This window comes from Protomyctophum parallelum (genome assembly GCF_964188405.1).
Source record: "Protomyctophum parallelum genome assembly, chromosome: 22".
NCBI classification, from domain to species: Eukaryota; Metazoa; Chordata; class Actinopteri; order Myctophiformes; family Myctophidae; genus Protomyctophum; species Protomyctophum parallelum.
The window spans coordinates 30,459,514-30,478,876 of record NC_139714.1 but is presented as its reverse complement, the minus strand read 5'-3'; the positions used below and the strand labels follow the sequence as shown (position 1 = coordinate 30,478,876).

General features: G+C 40.9%; 1 protein-coding gene across 1 annotated transcript in view; it reads right to left on the bottom strand.

Moving 5' to 3' along the window:
- Nucleotides 1–15,039: 15,039 nt before the first annotated feature.
- Nucleotides 15,040–19,363, bottom strand: part of sox5 (SRY-box transcription factor 5) — a 43,775-nt gene continuing 39,451 nt past the window's right edge. Inside the window, exon 10 of the mRNA XM_083758093.1 lies at nucleotides 15,040–18,591. Coding sequence (XP_083614219.1) covers nucleotides 18,294–18,591 — 298 coding nt within the window. The 3' untranslated portion in view covers nucleotides 15,040–18,293. The remainder of the gene's footprint in view (nucleotides 18,592–19,363) is intronic.

Sequence of the window (19,363 nt, the reverse complement as noted above, 5' to 3'; positions counted from 1 at the left end):
TATAGCCCATCGTTTTTTGAAATTTTGATTTTTTTTTAACCTCGTTTTTCATCATTTTTGAACATGGGCTATAGCCCCTACCGTACGGCATACTATAGCACGCCGTTTTTCATCATTTTTGAGGATTTGAAAAAAAATCAAAATTAAAAAAAACATGGGTTATAGCCCATCGTTTTTTGAAATTTAGATTTTGTTTTTAACCTCGTTTTTCATCATTTTTGAACATGGGCTATAGCCCCTACCGTACGGCATACTATAGCACGCCGTTTTTCATCATTTTTGAGGATTTGAAAAAAATTCAAAATTTCAAAAACATGGGTTATAGCCCGTCGTTTTTTGAAATTTTGAAAAAGAAAAAAAAAACTCGTTTTTCATCGTTTTTGAACATGGGCTATAGCCCCTACCGTGCGGCAAACTATAGCACGCAGTTTTTAATCATTTTTGAGGATTTGAAAAAAATAAAAAAAATAAAAAACATGGGTTATAGCCCATCGTTTTTTGAATTTTTGAAAAAATAATTTAACCTCGTTTTTCATCATTTTTGAACATGGGCTATAGCCCCTACCGTACGGCATACTATAGCACGCCGTTTTTCATCATTTTTGAGGATTTGAAAAAAAATCTAAATTTCAAAAAACATGGGTTATAGCCCATTGTTTTTTGAATTGTTGAAATTTTTTTTAACCTCGTTTTTCATCATTTTTGAACATGGGCTATAGCCCCTACCGTACGGCATACTATAGCACGCCGTTTTTCATCATTTTTGAGGATTTGAAAAAAAATCAAAAATTCAAAAAACATGGGTTATAGCCCATCGTTTTTTGAATTTTTGAATTTTTATTTAACCTCGTTTTTCATCATTTTTGAACATGGGCTATAGCCCCTACCGTACGGCATACTATAGCACGCCGTTTTTCATCATTTTTGAGGATTTGAAAAAAAATCTAAAATTCAAAAAACATGGGTTATAGCCCATCGTTTTTTGAATTTTTGAATTTTTATTTAACCTCGTTTTTCATCATTTTTGAACATGGGCTATAGCCCCTACCGTACGGCATACTATAGCACGCCGTTTTTCATCATTTTTGAGGATTTGAAAAAAATTCAACATTTCAAAAACATGGGTTATAGCCCATCGTTTTTTTTATTTTGGGGTGGAAAAAAATCGTTTTTCATCGTTTTTGAACATGGGCTATAGCACCTACCGTACGGCAAACTATAGCACGCAGTTTTTCATCATTTTTGAGGATTTGAAAATCCTCAAAAATGATGAAAAACGGCGTGCTATAGTATGCCGTACGGTATGGGCTATAGCCCATTTTCAAAAATGATGAAAAACGAGGTTAATTTTTTTTTCCAAAATTTCAAAAAACGATGGGCTATAACCCATGTTTTTTTTTTCTATCATTTTTTTCAAATCCTCAAAAATGATGAAAAACGGCGTGCTATAGTATGCCGTACGGTATGGGCTATTAGACGAGCGTCTAAAAATGGGATAAAAAACGTCTAAAAATAGACGTCTAAAACACGTCTAAAAATAGACGTGTTTTAGACGTCTATTTTTAGACATTTTTTATCCCATTTTTAGACGCACGTCTAATAGCCGGCTATTTCTCAGTGGGATGGTCAAAAATGATGAAAAACGAGGTTAATTATTTTTTCCAAAATTTCAAAAAACGATGGGCTATAACCCATGTGTTTTTTTTCTTTCATTTTTTTCAAATCCTCAAAAATGATGAAAAACGGCGTGATATAGTATGCCGTACGATATGGGCTATAGCCCATGGTCCAAAATGATAAAAAACGAGGATTAAAAAAAAATCTAAAATTCAAAAAACGATGGGCTATAACCCATCGTTTTTTTTCGTTTTTTCATTTTTTTTTAAATCCTCAAAAATGATGAAAAACTGCGTGCTATAGTATGCCGTACGATATGGGCTATAGCCCATGGTCAAAAATGATGAAAAACGAGGATATTTTCTTTTCTTCAAAAATTCTAAAAACGATGGGCTATAACCCATCGTTTTTTTCATTTTCATTTTTTTTCTCCAAATCCTCAAAAATGATGAAAAACGGCGTGCTATAGTATGCCGTACGATATGGGCTATAGCCCATGGTCCAAAATGATGACGTTCTCTCTACCGCAACATACTTAAAAGTAGGCTATAGCGGTGTATGAGAATGGGTGTTGCGGAGGATGAGCAACATTAGCATTGTGCTATATAGGAGCAATGGGACTTGAACATGGAATGTCCGTACAGAGAGACTGATCAATTAGACCATTGCACCATCAGTCAGACACACAGTGAACATCTCCTGGTAATTGTGTGTGTTAGCCCTTAGTTAGTAGAGGTGTATTAACTGAAGGCTATTGTATAGCAGTGGCTCACAGCCTCAGCCTGATGACCTCAAAAGTCTCATATCTCCCCTGAGCCATAGAGAGATGCTTTGGCTTAGTGGTTAAGATGTTGGCCTTCAGTGCAGGGGACCTGTGTTAGATTCCTGGGTGTTACACTCTGATGAACGTGATTCTATGTTCAACTCTTGATTCTTTCAACTTTACTATCTGAAGGCTGACATACAAAAGATCGCTTCAACAGTACAAAGAGGCATATGTTACTCAGTGATGGTGTAGTAGGGGTTATTCAGCACAGAGAGTTCATCTTCAAATCCCACTCTTTCTAAAGTTTAATGCTAGTTATTGAGCTTCATTTTACTGCTATTCTAGCAGTGGCTCACAGCCTCAGCCTCAGCCTGACTACCTCAAAACTCTAATTGTTGTAGTGGTTAAGATGTTGGCTTTCCACGTGGGAGACCAGGGTTCGATTCCCGGTTGTTACACTATCATACAAAAGAAGACCACAACAGCGCTAAGAAACATCTGATTAATATGGTTCTGTGTTATTTAAACTTTACTAACTGAAGGCTAACGAACAAAAGATCACTTCAAAATTACCAGGAGACTTTGCCTGAGAGTGTCTGACTGATGGTGCAGTGGTCTAGTCATCAGGCTTTCAGTACAGACATTCCATGTTCAAGTCCTGTTCCTCCTACAGCTCAATGCTGCAGTAATTTGAACTTTTCAAGGCTTGAATAAAAAATAAAAACTCAAAAGCACCAGGAGACATGTGCTGAATGCCCAAAGGTGTGGAGCGCTTGACCCGTTGCCTCTGCTACAGACAGTTGGCAGGTTCAAGTCCCATGTCATGACATCAAGGTGCTGGAGGACCATCGAGAGATGGTGCTCTCTCCCCCTGTTTCCTGAGATGTGACGGTTGGGGCTTATGTCTGAAAGAACCCTGTCCAGCTAACCTTTTACCATGAAAATGTCCAATTTAACATACTCTTACCACCTCTCAGTGTGCCCTTTTCCAACTGGCCTGGAAGCCAGACATAAAAGAGGGACTTTCCAACCAAGTTTTGGGCCACCAATCAGGGCCCAGTATCTAAATACACAACCTATTCTGTCAGATGATGGGCCAAAACCATGAACTATAGTATGTCGTTTTTTCATCATTTTCATATTGGTTTTTGAAATCGTTGCAAAAATCATGAACTATAGTTCATGGTTTTTGCGACGATTATTAAACAAATATACTATAGTGTGTAGTTTTTTCATTGTCAAAAGTCAAGAAAAATGACATTGCCATTGTCGACGATTATAATCGGGGCCCAGTATGCAAATACACAGACTATTCTGTCAGAAGATGGGCCAAAATGCATTGGGCCAAAATGCATTGCTATTTTATTTGTAAACGTTTGACCTAATTCTTATCTGTAAAATGTTAGGTGGACAGGGTTCTTTCAAACATAACCCCCAACTGTTACTTTTCAGGAAACAGGGGGAGAGAGCACCGTCTCCCGATGGTCCTTCCCAGCACCTTGATGACATGGGACTTGAACCTGCCAACTGTCTGTAGCAGAGGCAACGGGTCAAGTGCTCCACACCATTGAGCCAAGGCACCTTGGGGCTTTCAGCAGATGTCTCCTGGTGCTTTTGAGTTTTTATTTTCTATTCTAGCCTTGAAGAATTCAAATTACTGCAGCTTTGGTTGAGTATTAGTTTTGTTTGAGTTTTGAACCAGTAACCTTTGGATTACAAACCTCAGATTTATCTTTTGAGCCACACTGGCATGTAAGGTACAATCGGGAACTTATATTTAACCAGCCGTTTAGAATTTAGATGGACAGTGAAAATGTTCTTCAGGAGACTTGAACCCTGAATGTTCTGTTTATAAAGCCCCGGTTTATCTCCTGTGCCACACTGGCATGTGAGGTGCAATCGGGAACTTATATTTAACCAACCGTTTAGAATTTAGATGGACAGTGAAAATGTTCTTCAGGAGACTTGAACCCTGAATGTTCTGTTTATAAACGTCTAAAACAAGTCTAAAAATAGACGTGTTTTAGACGTCTATTTTTAGACGTTTTTTAGACGTCTATTTTTAGACGTTTTTTATCCCATTTTTAGACACACTTCTAATAGCCGGCTATTGCTCAGTGGGATGGTCAAAAATGATGAAAAACGAGGATTAAGATTAAAAAAAAAAAAAAAAAAAAAACGATGGGCTATAATCCATCGTTTTTTTTCCCCCTCAAAAATGATGAAAAAACTGCGTGCTATAGTATGTATAGCACGCCGTTTTTCATCCACGTACGGCGTACGGTATGGGCTATAGCCCATGTTCAAAAATGATGAAAAACGAGGTTACGTTTTTTTTTCGAAAATTCAAAAAACGATGGCCTATAACCCATGTTTTTTTTTTGTTTTTTTTAATCCTCAAAAATGATGAAAAACGGCGTGCTATAGTATGCCGTACGGTATGGGCTATAGCCCATGTTCAGAAATGATGAAAAACGAGGTTAAAAAAAAAATCAAAAATTCAAAAAACGATGGGCTATAACCCATGTTTTTTTTTTTTTTTCATTTTTGTCAAATCCTCAAAAATGATGAAAAACAGCGTGCTATAGTATGCCGTACGGTATGGGCCATAGCCCATGTTAAAAAATGATGAAAAACAAGGTTAAAAAAAAAATCTAAAATTCAAAAACCGATGGGCTATAACCCATCAGGTTTTTTTCCCATTTTTTTCAAATCCTCAAAAATGATGAAAAACGGCGTGCTGTAGTATGCCGTACGATATGGGCTATTAGACAAGTGTCTAAAAATGGGATAAAAAACGTCATTTTTAGACGCATGTCTAATAGCCGGCTTTTGCTCAGTGGGATGGTCAAAAATGATGAAAAACGAGGATTCAAAGAAATATCAAAAAATCAAACAACAATCCTTGAAAAGCCTTGAAAAGTTCAAATTACTGCGGGGACTTGAACATGGAATGTCTGTACTGAAAGCCTGATGATTAGACCACTGCACCATCAGTGAGACACACTAAGGCAAAGTCTCCTGGTAATTTTGAGGTGATCTTTTGTTCGTTAGCCTTCAGTTAGTAAAGTTAAAATAACACAGAATCATGTTATTCAGATGTTTCTTAGCGCTGTTGAGGTCTTCTTTTGTATGTTAGTGTAACAGCCGGGAATCGAACCCTGGTCTCCCACGTGGAAAGCCAACATCTTAACCACTACGACAATTACAGTTTTGAGGTTGTCAGGCTGAGGCTGTGAGCCACTGCTAGAATAGCAGTAAATGAAGCTCAATAACTAGCATTAAACTAGTAGAGCTTGCTTGCTTCTTGTCTTCTCTGGGTCTGGGCACACCTAAGATTCCATATAGTCCATAATGGCATGCTCCACCGACTCCTCCTGGCAGTGTTCACATATTGGCCTGTGGGATGTTTGCCCATCACCTTCAATGTTTTATTTAATGCACTGTGTCCCAACTTTAGCCGTGTTAATTTTACTTCCTCTCTTCTACTTCCATTACTGTTCTTTCTACTTCCACCCACTTTACTTTGACTATTTGTAATAATGCCTTCCTTTTCCTTCTCCATTCCATCTTTGCTGTCATTCTTCCATCACCTTCTTCCATATCACTGATTTAGCCTCTGCTTTACTTATATTAATCTCCACCTCTATTTCCTCACTTACTAGTGCTTCCTTGGCTAACACAGGCTAACACATCCACTGTTACATTTCCCTCAATCCCCACATGTGCTGGTACCCACATGAATTGTACTTCCACTCCATTTTGGATCAGATTATTGTGCACGTGAAGCACTCGATACATTAAGTCTTCTCTGCACTTTGATCTGAATGACTTCAAGCTTTTGAGTACTGAGCTCGAATCTGAGCACACCACCGCACCTTTTCTGGCCTTGCCTCCTCCACCCACTGTAAAGCCATTAGTACTGCATACATTTATACTGTGTATAGCCCCAGTTTATCTGGTGCCCGTCTATATATTGCACAGTTTAACCTAGGAACTACAAAGGCTGTCCCTGATCCCGTCTCTGGATCTACTGATCCATCTGTGTAGATCTGTATATGATCATTATATTCTCTTTCCACATAATTATTAAACACACCAACCAAATCTACTTCACCCCTTTACCTCTTTTTTAGCTTCTAATATATAAAAATCAACCTTTGGTGTCGCATACACCCATGGAGCTACTTCAGGGATCACTACTGTTGGACTGTACTCGTCTACATTCACACCCATTGCTTGAGCTGACTCATTCTCCACCCACCCATGAAGCTACTATTCTGGGCCCTTCCATATTCCCAGCTTGGCTGCAGAACTCCCTTCACTGGGTGAATATTATCGTGCCCCTTAATGTGTGTCCAATAATTTGCCATAAGGTCTCTTCTCCTTATCTCTAATGGCATTTCCCTTGTCTCCACCTGTAATGCACATATTCGAAGTGCTTGAGCTTGAACTACATTAAGTTTTTCTATTTAGTGCGTTTTCTTGCGTCTTGTATTCTCTCTGGTTTCTGTTTGAATGCCCTTTTAAACTTCTTCAGGTGCAGCGGCCATCTTGCTGTTGCACTCTGGGAAGTGTAGTTTGAGTGTGCTGTTGGCCATATATGGAAGCTCCACTACTGAGATTTGACCAAACAGTTACCTTAACCTTAGCTAGGACTTTGTTCTTGTTAGATCAAATTGCTCACAGCACAGCTATTTGTTTTGTATTAAATTATTGGTGTTTGTTGCTATAAATACATTAAATGGAAGTGGTTGGAAATAATTTATTCTTGAGTCATTAGTACTATAACTCAAAACAGAATGCATTTCACAAGTATTGGGATCGGCCTATAATTAATCATTGGTTTGATTGACATGCTGCATGCCATGAGTCTTACTCTTAAGAGTTTAAACACCTCTCTCTTAAAAAAATATAAAAATTAAACTTTCCTCTCTTTCATCCTTTGATGATGATGATGATGATGATGATGATAATGATGATGATGGTGGTGGTTGTCTCATGCTCAATGCCTTTTAGAAAATTATTTCCTCGTCAGCACAGCTTTATTCCCATGAGAAATCAGACAAAAATGGTAACCACATATTATCATAATATTATAATAATAAGTGGACACCATTCTCTGAGGAAACTGATGGCAAGATATAGTTTGAGATGGAACCATTTTTGTATAATACATTATAATGTATAAAATGTAGTTAATTAAATGGTAGGACTAGCTATACATTTGCTTTAATAAAGTCCTATGTGTGTGTGTGTGTGTGTGTGTGTGTGTGTGTGTGTGTGTGTGTGTGTGTGTGTGTGTGTGTGTGTGTGTGTGTGTGTGTGTGTGTGTGTGTGTGTGCGTGTGCATGCGTGCGTGCGTGCGTGCGTGTGTATAATTGTGGGACCCACTAGTAGAAATTGTTTGTGCTTACAGTTATGCTTACAAATGGAAAAAAAATCAGGTTAGGCTTATACGATTAGGCATTTTTGAGTTATGCCTGATTTGTACGTCTTCTCTCACACTGCGACGTGTTATGACTGTGAGCTTGTAGATCTGCTATTTTGTTGTGTTTTGTTGAACTAAGTAACAACTCAACATTCAGGGGTAAGGTTACATCCTGGAGGGCAGCTATAGGCTGCTAATGCCGCCTGACAACGTCTCGCGGGTTCGCTGACCGGTGACCTTTGCTGCGTGTCACTCTCTCTCTCCCCTATACTGTATCTATGTATCTTAAAAAAGAAATGGCAAAACAAACAAAGTCGATTTATAAGATTTCTGTCTGAAAATGTTGATACGTATAGTAGCAAAATGTATGTGTGTGTGTGTGTGTGTGTGTGTGCGCGTGCACATGCGTGTGCATGCGTGTGTTTTACAAGGTCCAATGTAGTCATATTTGACAAAATGTAGTTTCATAATTGAGCAAATATCAGATTTGTTATGGGTTCTTCTGTTTGCCATAGGCTGCTCTGGTTCCTCTGCATGTATCTTCGTCACGCTGCGCTAACGTCAGCACCGTACAAACTGTAGTTTAAATGAACATCACAGCAGAACATACTGTAATGTGTAGTTATACAGTCTAAATGTAGTTATAATAATATGCAGCAGGCCTGTTGGCCCGGCTGCTCCCTGGCTGCTCTCGTCTCGATATAATCCCTCCTCTTCATGAATACATTAACGGCAGAGCCTTAAACTCAGCTTAGCTGGCGGCTCAGCGTCACAGCACATCCTATTACCCACTTTAAATCATTAATGTGACATCGTTTTCACTCAATCTCCAAACACCCACATTTCAAATCTGCACATTTCCACCGAGCCGACGCACAGATTTATACTTTGTCCTATATGGTGTTGGGAGTGCAGAAAATAGCAGAGCTTCAAGCTCACGACACATTGTGTGGTCGACGCGTTGCGAGATTGTGGATCGGCTATTTGCGGCGAGTATGAATTAAGCAGTACTTCATGGAACGCAGCACATGCCCAGACAAAAACACGCATGTGAAATTCATGCATGCTGCACATGCATCCACACGCAAGCACGTAAACACACGCAAATGAGCAAGATAGAATCTTACTATTGTGCATTTGTTTACAATACAAATACAGTATACAAAATATACAGAATAATACAAAATAGCCTACAAAGCAAAATAAAAAAGTATTTTACTCTCAAATGTTTTTTGCCCAACAGGAGAAAGGTGAAAAGGAAATAAGTTAGGGTAAATAAAATAATATAAAATAATATAATTTAAAAACATCCATGAGAAAATTATGAGCAAACATTCAAATGTAAATGTGTGCTTTTATACTGTAATAGTTTTCATTCTTTTGTCTCAACAATTCTGATGGAAATAGCCGGTGGATAATTGTGATTTAAGCTGAGCCAACAATGCACCTTCGGGTGTATATGTGTGTGTGTGTGTGTGTGTGTGTGCGTGCGTGTGCGAATGTGCGTGTTTGTGCGCGTGTGTGTGTGTGTGTGTGTGTGCGTGTGTGTTTTTTAATCTGTGGGTATTGCCACTGTTCACGTCCTCCAGCGCTGCACAGTATCTGCTGACAAAAAAGGAAGAGAAAATCGGAATCCCCTGCTGCTCCTCAACTATTCACACAGAAACCTTTTCTCAGGTTTTTACCTCGAGGCTAAAGCGCTGAAAAATTCACAACGCCCAGAGAACAACTAAGTCTCTTACTTACCGTAGGAGCTGTGGATCTCTCTCCCCCCGTCTCTTTATTGCATGAAAGGGCTTTCTGTGAAGCTATGGTAATTAGCAAACCACAGAAAATCAACTCCTGCGAGTGCATTTATGTGTTTTCTGTGCGCGGAGCGCTGGGCCGGGTGTGGGGTGTGTGTGTGGGGGGGAGGGGTGCTGATTGTAGGAACATATGGACTCTGATGTGACAGTGTTTTAATGGGTGCAGTGAGTGGGATTTGGTGTTTTTTTTGTAACCCTTGAAAGTGTCCTCTTTTAACAGGCGACCGCTGCTTTGACGGCCGTCTGTCGCTGGTTGAAGACTCTGGCCTGCACGCGTGCTGTACACACAAACAGACGCATACACGAACGAACGCACTCACGCACGCACGCTCTATCTATCTATCTATCTATCTATCTATCTATCTATCTATCTATCTATCTATCTATCTATCTATCTATCTATCTATCTATCTATCTATCTATCTATCTATCTATCTATCTATCTATCGTATCTCTCTCTTGTCCCTTATTGTACCTAATTAGACTATCAGGTGTCTTGTCTAATTGTAGCTATGCACGCATGTTTGCGCGCCCACACACGCGTGTGCTTAATTAGATTATCAGGTGTTAACTGTCCGTGATTGGACTCCACTTCTCCCAGATGGCGATTTGATTGGACGGGGTGAGAAGGTGGACCACTAATAATGATCATGTCGTTATGGAGATGACTGAGCCAACCAGCGACACGGCTGAAGGGTACAAGGGTCAAGGGGAAAAAAACCCTGGAGCCAAAAAAACGTGATCGGGACATCCCTAGTATCAATATTATATCCATATCATGATATTAGACTGGATATTGTCTAGGATTTGGGATATTGTACTATACTGTGATATGGCATAAACGTGTTCTATAAAATATAAATATCGGATCGGGGAAAATCTGTATCGGCAGATGCTCAAAATCAGATAATGGAATCGGATCCGGACCTGCTTCATATCATTTCAAGTGAATCCCTTGATATATAAACGCCAGGGCTTGACATTAAGGCTTGTCCTGTTGTCCGGGACCGGGACAAGTGATACATCTTTCCGGACAAGTGCATTAAAATCTTACTTGCCGTAGAATGTCTGTGATCTTATATAGATTTCATGTATTCCAAATACACAGCCATGATGGGTGCTTTCCGTGCAGACTGACCACGTCGGCATTTAACCCATTCTGACCTGAGATCAGATTCATACCAGGTTTCCGCCGGACACACACTGGTCCGATGAACCCATTCTGACCTGAGATCAGATTCTAAAAATGTCAGTCGTTCTTTGATTTTTCTCAAAAATAGCAGACCTACAAGCTCGTATCGCGCCACTCGGTGGCGCGATATGAGCTTGTAGATCTGCTATTTTTTAAATAGGTAAAGCATAACATGATGCTGACACCAAAATGGGTACCCGGTCAGAATGGGTTAAACTTGTACCACTGCGTGTGTAATCACCCAGTAATTAATTCCTAAGACTTCAGAGTCAGATATTGTCCTCTAGTTTCATATTCATTTGAAAGTTCTGGCAGAAAACCTGCGTTAAGTAAAATATCGCCACTTTTCCCACGAGGAAAAGCTGGACTGAAAATATGAAAACTGCCTTGGGAAGAACAAACGGGGCAGACAGTTCGAGTATGTTGCGATTGGTTTGGGCCTGTGGGGTAATTGACCACACCACCCTTATGTCCTGATTGGTTTGCGCCTGTGGGGTAATTGATCAAACCAGTAGATTGGATGGAGCCCGCACACCACAGGTAATAGCAAGACGTTCTTTATTTAAATACTGACAACGTTGCGATCTATTTGATCTTCATCAGGTCATGGTAATTGATCAAACCACCCTTAAGTCCTGCACATATTCTGGGCAGCGTCGGAAGAGAATGTTGTCTGTGTGCACAGTGCAGCTCGTGGAAAAGTGGAGATATTTAATTAAATACATGGTTTTGACAGAACTCTCAAATAAATATGAAACTAGTCCCCAAAACGACTTCCAAGTCTTAGGAATTAATTATTGGGTGAGTGCACACGCAGTGCTACAAGTTTAAATGCAAACGAGGTCAGTCTGCTAGCCGTGCGTGGATAGGACTATCCTAATATTCATGTACAGTATTCACCAAAACCAACTTATAGTTAGTTGCTTTAAAATCTATTTGTGTGTGTTCGTGCTCCGGACAAGTGACTTTTGTGTCCGGACGAGTGAATGGGAAATGTACATGTCCGAAGGACAAGCACCTCAAAAGGTTAAGCTAGATAGCTAAAAACACAACACTGGTATCGGTATTTGGTATCGTATCGGATCGGATCGGGAGCAAAAGAAGTGTATCGGGACATCCCTAATTGTAATATTTACCGCATCCATCACTGCCATCTTGGAGTCCCGTAATGGCCGCAATCTTTATCTTTATCGTTTATCTCCGAATTGAGGCGCAGATGAGGTGATATGAGGTGAATGTTCTATATTAGGAGATCAATAACAAATTAGCCCGAGGCTCCGCTTAGCAGACTAGCGTCTTCCATGCTAGTAGACAATGTGATCCAGCGACGGAAACAGTGTCGGCTAATACTTCCGGTTCAACGGCCGCGTCACAGGGTCCTCAACTTGTAGTTTTTGTTTTGTTTCTGCCTGGCAAAGGTAAAAGGGGCACCCAAGTGCCTGGCTTTAAAAGTGGTTAAAAACTAATAATAGAACAGTTTGAACAGTCAGGAAAGTTCAGAAATGTACTTTACTTTACTAGACTACTTTCCCCCATATTAAGTCCCAGTATGATGATACTGATGTTATTGCCCAGTCCTAGTTATTGGTTTCCTCTGGTATGTGTGATTCAATTGAATCTAGGATAGTATGAAATGTCACTGAATGTCAATTATTTATACTGTCCTCTCTCCTGCCTCCACCCTAAATTGTAGCATGCGTTCTAAAATATTTTAAGTGGTTCAAAAACTTCATCCCATCAGTATGTTTGTGTGTGTGTGTGTGTGTGTGTGTGTGCATGCGTGCGTGCGTTTATCATGCAGGTCATGTGCGTCACCGTGTGTCTACTTTCACTACTTTTGTTCAACTCTTTAGGTCCAATTCCATCTTTTCAAATGAAGATTCAGTACTTTATTCCTGTGTGTGTGTGTGTGTGTGTGTGTGTGTGTGTGTGTGTGTGTGTGTGTGTGTGTGTGTGTGCGTAACAGAAGTGACCCGGACCAACTGAAGTTTTACCGAACACATTGCTGTCTTTATTAGAGCCTCGTCTGGCAATAATACTGAAAAAAAGTGAACTTAGAACAGATGGTGGTGGCAGCCCACGGCCTGTTGTTGTTTTTTTCCTCCTGTTTTCTTTATTTCTTTGATATTTTTTCTTCTTTTTTTTGTGAGAGTACTTCGACTCTGGCTTTTTCTGTGGCATGGATAACATCAATAAAAGAGAGGGACAGAGAGACAGAGAGAGAGAGAGAGAGAGAGAGAGAGAGAGAGAGAGAGAGAGAAAAGGAAATATACAACTTATATTACACTGTGTTATGAACAAAATATAAATCTATAACTCTATGTTATATTTACATAATCATCTTTCTCCATTTTTCAAGTTGAGATGGTAAGATTCTTTTTTTTAAACTTGTAATAATTACTTTGTTTCGAGCTCCACTCATGACTTTTGATTGTCTTAAATATTTATCATCAACATCATCTTCATCACTATCATTGTTTTCATTGTCTTAACATTGGGGACAGACCTTGCCAGCAGGGATGATTGAAGTCTTAACCCCCCCCCCCCCCCCTATCCAACCCCCACCCTCCCCTCTCCATGTCCCCATAGAGGACTAATCCACATCTCCAGCATTGGGTCTCAACCACTGTGTGTGATGTTGAACGGGGGAGGTTGAGCAGCGACAATGACACCGAGATGCTCACTATACGCAGTAAAACAAAAAATAAAAAACACCTCCGTGTTGATGTATCCATGTGTAACTCTTACGGGCCCATATTATGGTTCCATGTGTCCACTCTCAGAGTCAAAGGGGCACGAAACACTATAGGCCGCTTGTGTCGTTTGTTTCTCCTGTACGGTTTAACCCATTCTGACCTGAGATCAGATTCTAAAAATGTCTATTACATCCTGACAGTTTCATTATTAACCCATTCTGACCTGAGATCAGATTTTAAAGTGTCTTCGATTTTTCAAAAATAGCAGACCTACAAGCTCATATCGCGCCACTCGGTGGCGCGATATGAGCTTGTAGATCTGCTATTTTTAAATAGCTAAAGCATAACATGATGCCGACACCAAAATGGGTGCCCGGTCAGAATTTCTAAAGATATTGGTAAAAACTAACAATTCAACATTTAAAAACATAATAATAAAATCAAAGGAATGCCATGTATATATATATATATATATATATAAAAGTAGTAGTGAAATCTTTCACTAGTTTGGGTCATTTGGGAACCACTGATCTAACACCCATTATTAATCGTATTAACGGCAGCTGTGTTGCTTAATGTAGTGTAGATAACATGAGCCTACCACCTTTCTGTAGGTCTTTAATCTGTACAGGAAAACAAACGACACACTTGGCCCAGGGTTCTATAGGGCCCGTTAACTTAATACTCTGGATGTTACTGTGCATGTGGCATGGGAGGGACACGGGGCCAATTAAGACTCTGTGGTGTGGCTATGGGCGAGAGTAGCGAACGACATCTATCCATAGCAGAGCGTGATTGTGAGCGTGGGGACCTGAGCGAGGCTCATGGCTCCTAGAAACACAGTGTGGAGCTAAAACAAAGCAAAGAGCTCCTCATTTAGGAGTCACTACGGCCCGATTTATACTCTCTTGCATGTCGGGGTGTCGGCCGTCGGCATCATCTACAAGCTCACAACTTAGTAGAGCTGCTATTTCGGAGGGCCGAACACTGGCGTGCAATGAAGTGTAAACTCGGGCTTTAAGGGCCATTCACAGTAAGCACTAAAACTATAGCGTAAACGGCAACTATATCTTTCACCCTTGCATTGTATATCTTCTGTAAACCCCTTGCTGCTACTGAACTTTTACTGTATTCAGTCTTACTGAAACAAAGCCCTTGGGGCTTTGTTGTGTTATCCTTTTAGCATAACTTTTGACTGTACTACCTGTACTGTTACTAATATTGTTAACCCATTCTCACCGGGCACCCATTTTGGTGTTAGCGTCATGTCGTGCTTTAGCTATTTAAAAATAGCAGATCTACAAGCTCATATCGCGCCACCGAGTGGCGCGATACGAGCTTGTAGGTCTGCTATTTTTTGAAAAATCGAAGAACGACTGACATTTTTAGAATCTGATCTCAGGTCAGAATGGGTTAATCAGACCAGTGTGTGTCCAGTGGAAACCTCGTATGAATCTGATCTCAGGTCAGAATGGGTTAATAAAGTATTCAATAAATCAATCAATCAATCAATCAATCAATCAGTTATAGATCTCTTATAGTTCTAGTGCTGGGTGTGAAGGTCCCTTTCAGATGGAACCTGGTCGTCTCACATCCACACGCAGTGGAGCTCCGGAAACACTGTTTTTCTAGTATATATATATTTATATATTAAAAAAAAAGAAAAAAAGTAATTATGTTCATATATCACAAAACAAAAATGTATATACAGGATTGCCTAAACTAGAATACTTCTAATGAATATATTTTATGTAGATTTTTTTAATTAAACATAAGAAAGGACAGCATAGGATTGTTTGGTTGTCATGATAATCTCTTCATTTGAAGCGTGTCTGTGTGCTTGAAGAGTGTGTGTGTGTGTGTGTGTGTGCGCGCGCGCGCGTGCCTGTGTGTGGGTGTATATGTACATGCATGATGTGTTGTGTGTGCGTGTGTGTGTGCGTGTGTGTGTGCGTGCGTGCGTGGATCCTAGCCAATAATGTTTCACGGTGCGTGAGTGAGACGGCCAGGCGAGTAAACGGGAGCGGGGCTCTTTGTTCACAGAAAACAGATTCCTCGAGCGATACGACTGTCCCACTCTTCTTCAGTCTTTTCCAAAATAAAAGAAAGAAAAATAAAAGCAGAAAACCTTCACATTATACATTATAAACATTACTAATAATAATAATAATAATAATAATAATAATAATAATAGTAATGATTTAAAATAAAATCACGTTCTTCTTTCTTTCTTTCTTTCTCTGACTGCGCAGAGTTTGAGTGCTTTTTTTTTAGAAATGGGTTTGGACATGAACGGGGGGCGGGGTTAAGTCTTCATAATGGGAGGCGTGGGGTGCGTGGAGTGCGTGAGAGGCGCCGTCTCCTTCACTTGACAGCGCGCTGCTCATACGCTCCTAAGGCCGCCCAGCCACCCATTCAGAGGGTCAAAGCAACACTAATAAAACAAATCAAACAAATGAGAAGAGGAACAGAATCGTTTGAAAACAAAGGAAGGTAAAAATTAGTTTTTTTTTTTTTTCTTCTTCAAAGATCTAAAATATCTAAACAGCTAAATAAAGTTTAATTGTTTTCAGCGACCGCTGTAGTTTCGTATGGTCGTTAAAAAAAAAAAAAAAAAGGATAACGAGGTAAAATAAAAAATAAATTATACTGTACATAACTTACTAAAACTTAGGAAAGTCTGACAATCCTTATGATTATTGTTAATAATATTATTAGACTAGAGGCAGTTTGAAGAGAGGAATACAAATAAAATACACTTACACTTTCAAATACAAACAGAAAACACTGACTGGCTGAATTCACCTCAGCTCTGCCCACTCTGGGGAGGGAGGAGGAGGGGGGGGGGGGCACAGCAGAACGACATTTGATTGGAGGGAGCAGACGACGCTGGGTGACAGAATGGCAGCGATATATGCAAGTGTGTGTGTGTGTGTGTGTGTGTGTGTGTGATATGTGAGTGTGTGTGTGGGGAGCTCCGCCAATGTCTCCACCGCGTGCATACGAGCGGTACATGTGCACGTGAGTGCGTACGTGCGCATACTGTACATGTGTGTGAAATATGGGAACCCAGGGCAGTAGTAAGAGCAGTCTAATGTCTCTCTTTACATGTCTTTCTTTCGTGTGTACATTTAAAAAGCCCTCGTCATCACGAAAGACCCGGCGGTCTTCCTGGCACGACATCGGCGTGACGCTCAGATGAAAGCGGGGGGGGGGGGGGGGGGGATTAGGCTCTTTTCGACTGCTAGAACTCTGCTGACCTCGCCGTGTCGTGAAACTTATTTCATATTATAGGTTCTGGGTTTTGTTTTTGCTACGACTCGGTGTCAGACAAGGTTCTCGGGACATAATCTTAACCCTGAGTTCTGGGAACCCAGAAGTCAAGAATTTGTCAAGAATAGTGAAAATAGCAGATCTACAGGCTTGGCTAGGTTTTTTATTATTATTATTATTATTATTAGCTTTTTCTTTTAAGACATAATTCCCCCGTTAGGGGTGGTTCTGGTTCTAATGGAAGGGGAAACAGAAAACCATCACAAAACTTCACAGGTTCTGGAAGGTTTTGGGTTAACCCTTCATGGTCGAAAAGAGCCAACAGACAGACACAGGACAGAGGAGCGCTGTTGGTGTTTTACACTCAGATCTACAGGCTCACAATGTATCGCACTGCGACCCGTTGTGCACTTGTGGACCCGCTGTTTGGGGAGTATAAATGTGGCATTGGGAAGGGTTGTGAGTGAGTGGGGTTTAGAGGGGATTGTCTCATAACACCGTGCTGCTCCATGGCATGAGAAACTCAACGTCTAAATCTCTTGCAGGGCCGGTCCTCGCTGTCTGACACAGAGGTTGACCGACCCGTTGTATTCTAAGGGGTGGGGTGGGGGGGGTTGGGTGGGTGGGTGTCACAAGAAACACAGCAAATGTACATTGTGAGGTGAAACAAAGGCTGTTCGTTCAAAATATAGACACATCTAATGTCTCTCGGGCGCTTTACAATGAAAGGGTGTGGAAAAAAAGTCTCTTTTTCTATTATTATTCAAACTTGTAGCACGAAACAAAAACAAAAAAACAAACAAAAAAAAACAATTCACATTCACAAGCCACTTATTGGCACCGTGTACCTGAGTGAGAACATTATAGAACCGAGAACAAAAAACAAAGCTGTATCTTTAAAAGTGTCTTTCGATAATAATAAACAAACAGGTCCGCCATCGTAAAGTGTCATCGATTCAGCCTCTTGACAGGTCCGACTTTTTCAGTTTCATTTTTGTTTGTTTCAAAATGTCTGCTTGTCTGACAAACAGCTCTAAAGGTTACGTCACTGTGTTTGTGTGTGGGATTCACGCTTCTTCTTCCGTGTTCTGTAGCTTACTCGTGGTCGTTGACTGCACACTGTGTCAGGGTATGCTCGCTCTATCTCTGTGTCAGCAGTACAGTATTCAGCGTTCAGCTTCAGAGCTAGCTTTGTCGTTTCCTTCAGTTCCTCCCAGACTCCAGTTTGTGTAACAGTCAGTGTGAGTGACAGGTCCTGTGCTTGGTTTGATTGGTCAAATGCTGGTGTCAGGACTCCAGTGGGAGAGGGGTTTGGCTCTGCTAAGAGTCCTGGTTGGTAGGGAGAAATTGGAGGGGTGGGGCGATTGTGAGAATGGAATTCAGTGTGATTGGCAAAAGAGAAGTTTATTGTTTCCTGATTGGTTGCTTGGGGTTTTTGTGGCCTCAGGGAGGGAGGGTTCACCAGCTGTGATTGGCTTGAAAAGCGGGGAACGAACGACCCTTCTGCGCCGCCTTACTGGTTGATACGGTTGTCATTGTCGCTCGTGTAGTCAGCCTCTTCGTCCTCGTAGTCGAAGTCGTCGTATGGGTCGCCATTGCTTTCGAGTCGTAGGTCCTCCTGTTTGATGATGCGTGGCTCCTCGACCTTCAGGGCGGTCAGGTAGGGGCTCTGGTGGGGGTTGGCGTTGGGCTCGGGGCTGCTGGACATGCTAGAGTGCTCCGAGGGCATCTGGGGAGAGGGCATGCCCGCCATGGACAGGGCACCTGGGTACACTACACCTGCTGAGGATAGGGGCATCTGGCCCTGCTGCCTGTACACACACACAAACACATACACTCCACATTAGAACACTTTTACTGTAATTCACGTGCTTTTAGGTGCTTTTTAAGGATGGTCTCGCTGATATCCACCGTCTAGCAGCATCGCCGTCGCTAGCTAACGCTCTGCTCAGAGTAATGTAGTAAGAGAGTGGCGACACGCTTTGATCTCGCCTCAAAGCGGGGTGCTATGGGCTATAGTTCCAAACATTGGAACTATCCCATTGAGACAAAGCGGGGTGCTGTGGGCTATAGTTCCAAACATTGGAACTATCCCATTGAGATAGAATGAGCACTTCCGCATCCGCTTCCATTGTTACAGTGGGAGTCAACGCTATAGTGTCGCCACTCTCTTACTAGATCACTCTGGCTCTGCTCCGCTGTGGTCCGTCAATGAAATGATTCCCCCCGTCCACTGCCATTGTTATCGCGATCTCTGAATTGAGGTGTTTGAACAGAACGTCAGAGTTAGTGACTCAGTACTAAATCGTTGCTACATCGCGGTTACAATATTAAAGCTGATAAAACACACGGTAGCCACATTAGCTTTAGGCCATTTTGCTTCCGGTTCATTTTGGGGTGAATTTTGTGGTCTTCAAAATAATAATAATAGTAGGAACAGTCAAACTAGTCGATTTAATCAATTATACGATATAATTGATAATCAATAGGTTAATAAAATAATCAATGAATAATCAACCGCTATTTTTGTCATTATCTAAGCGAACAGTCTCAAAAACACGTGGCATCTTTGACCCAGTTGTG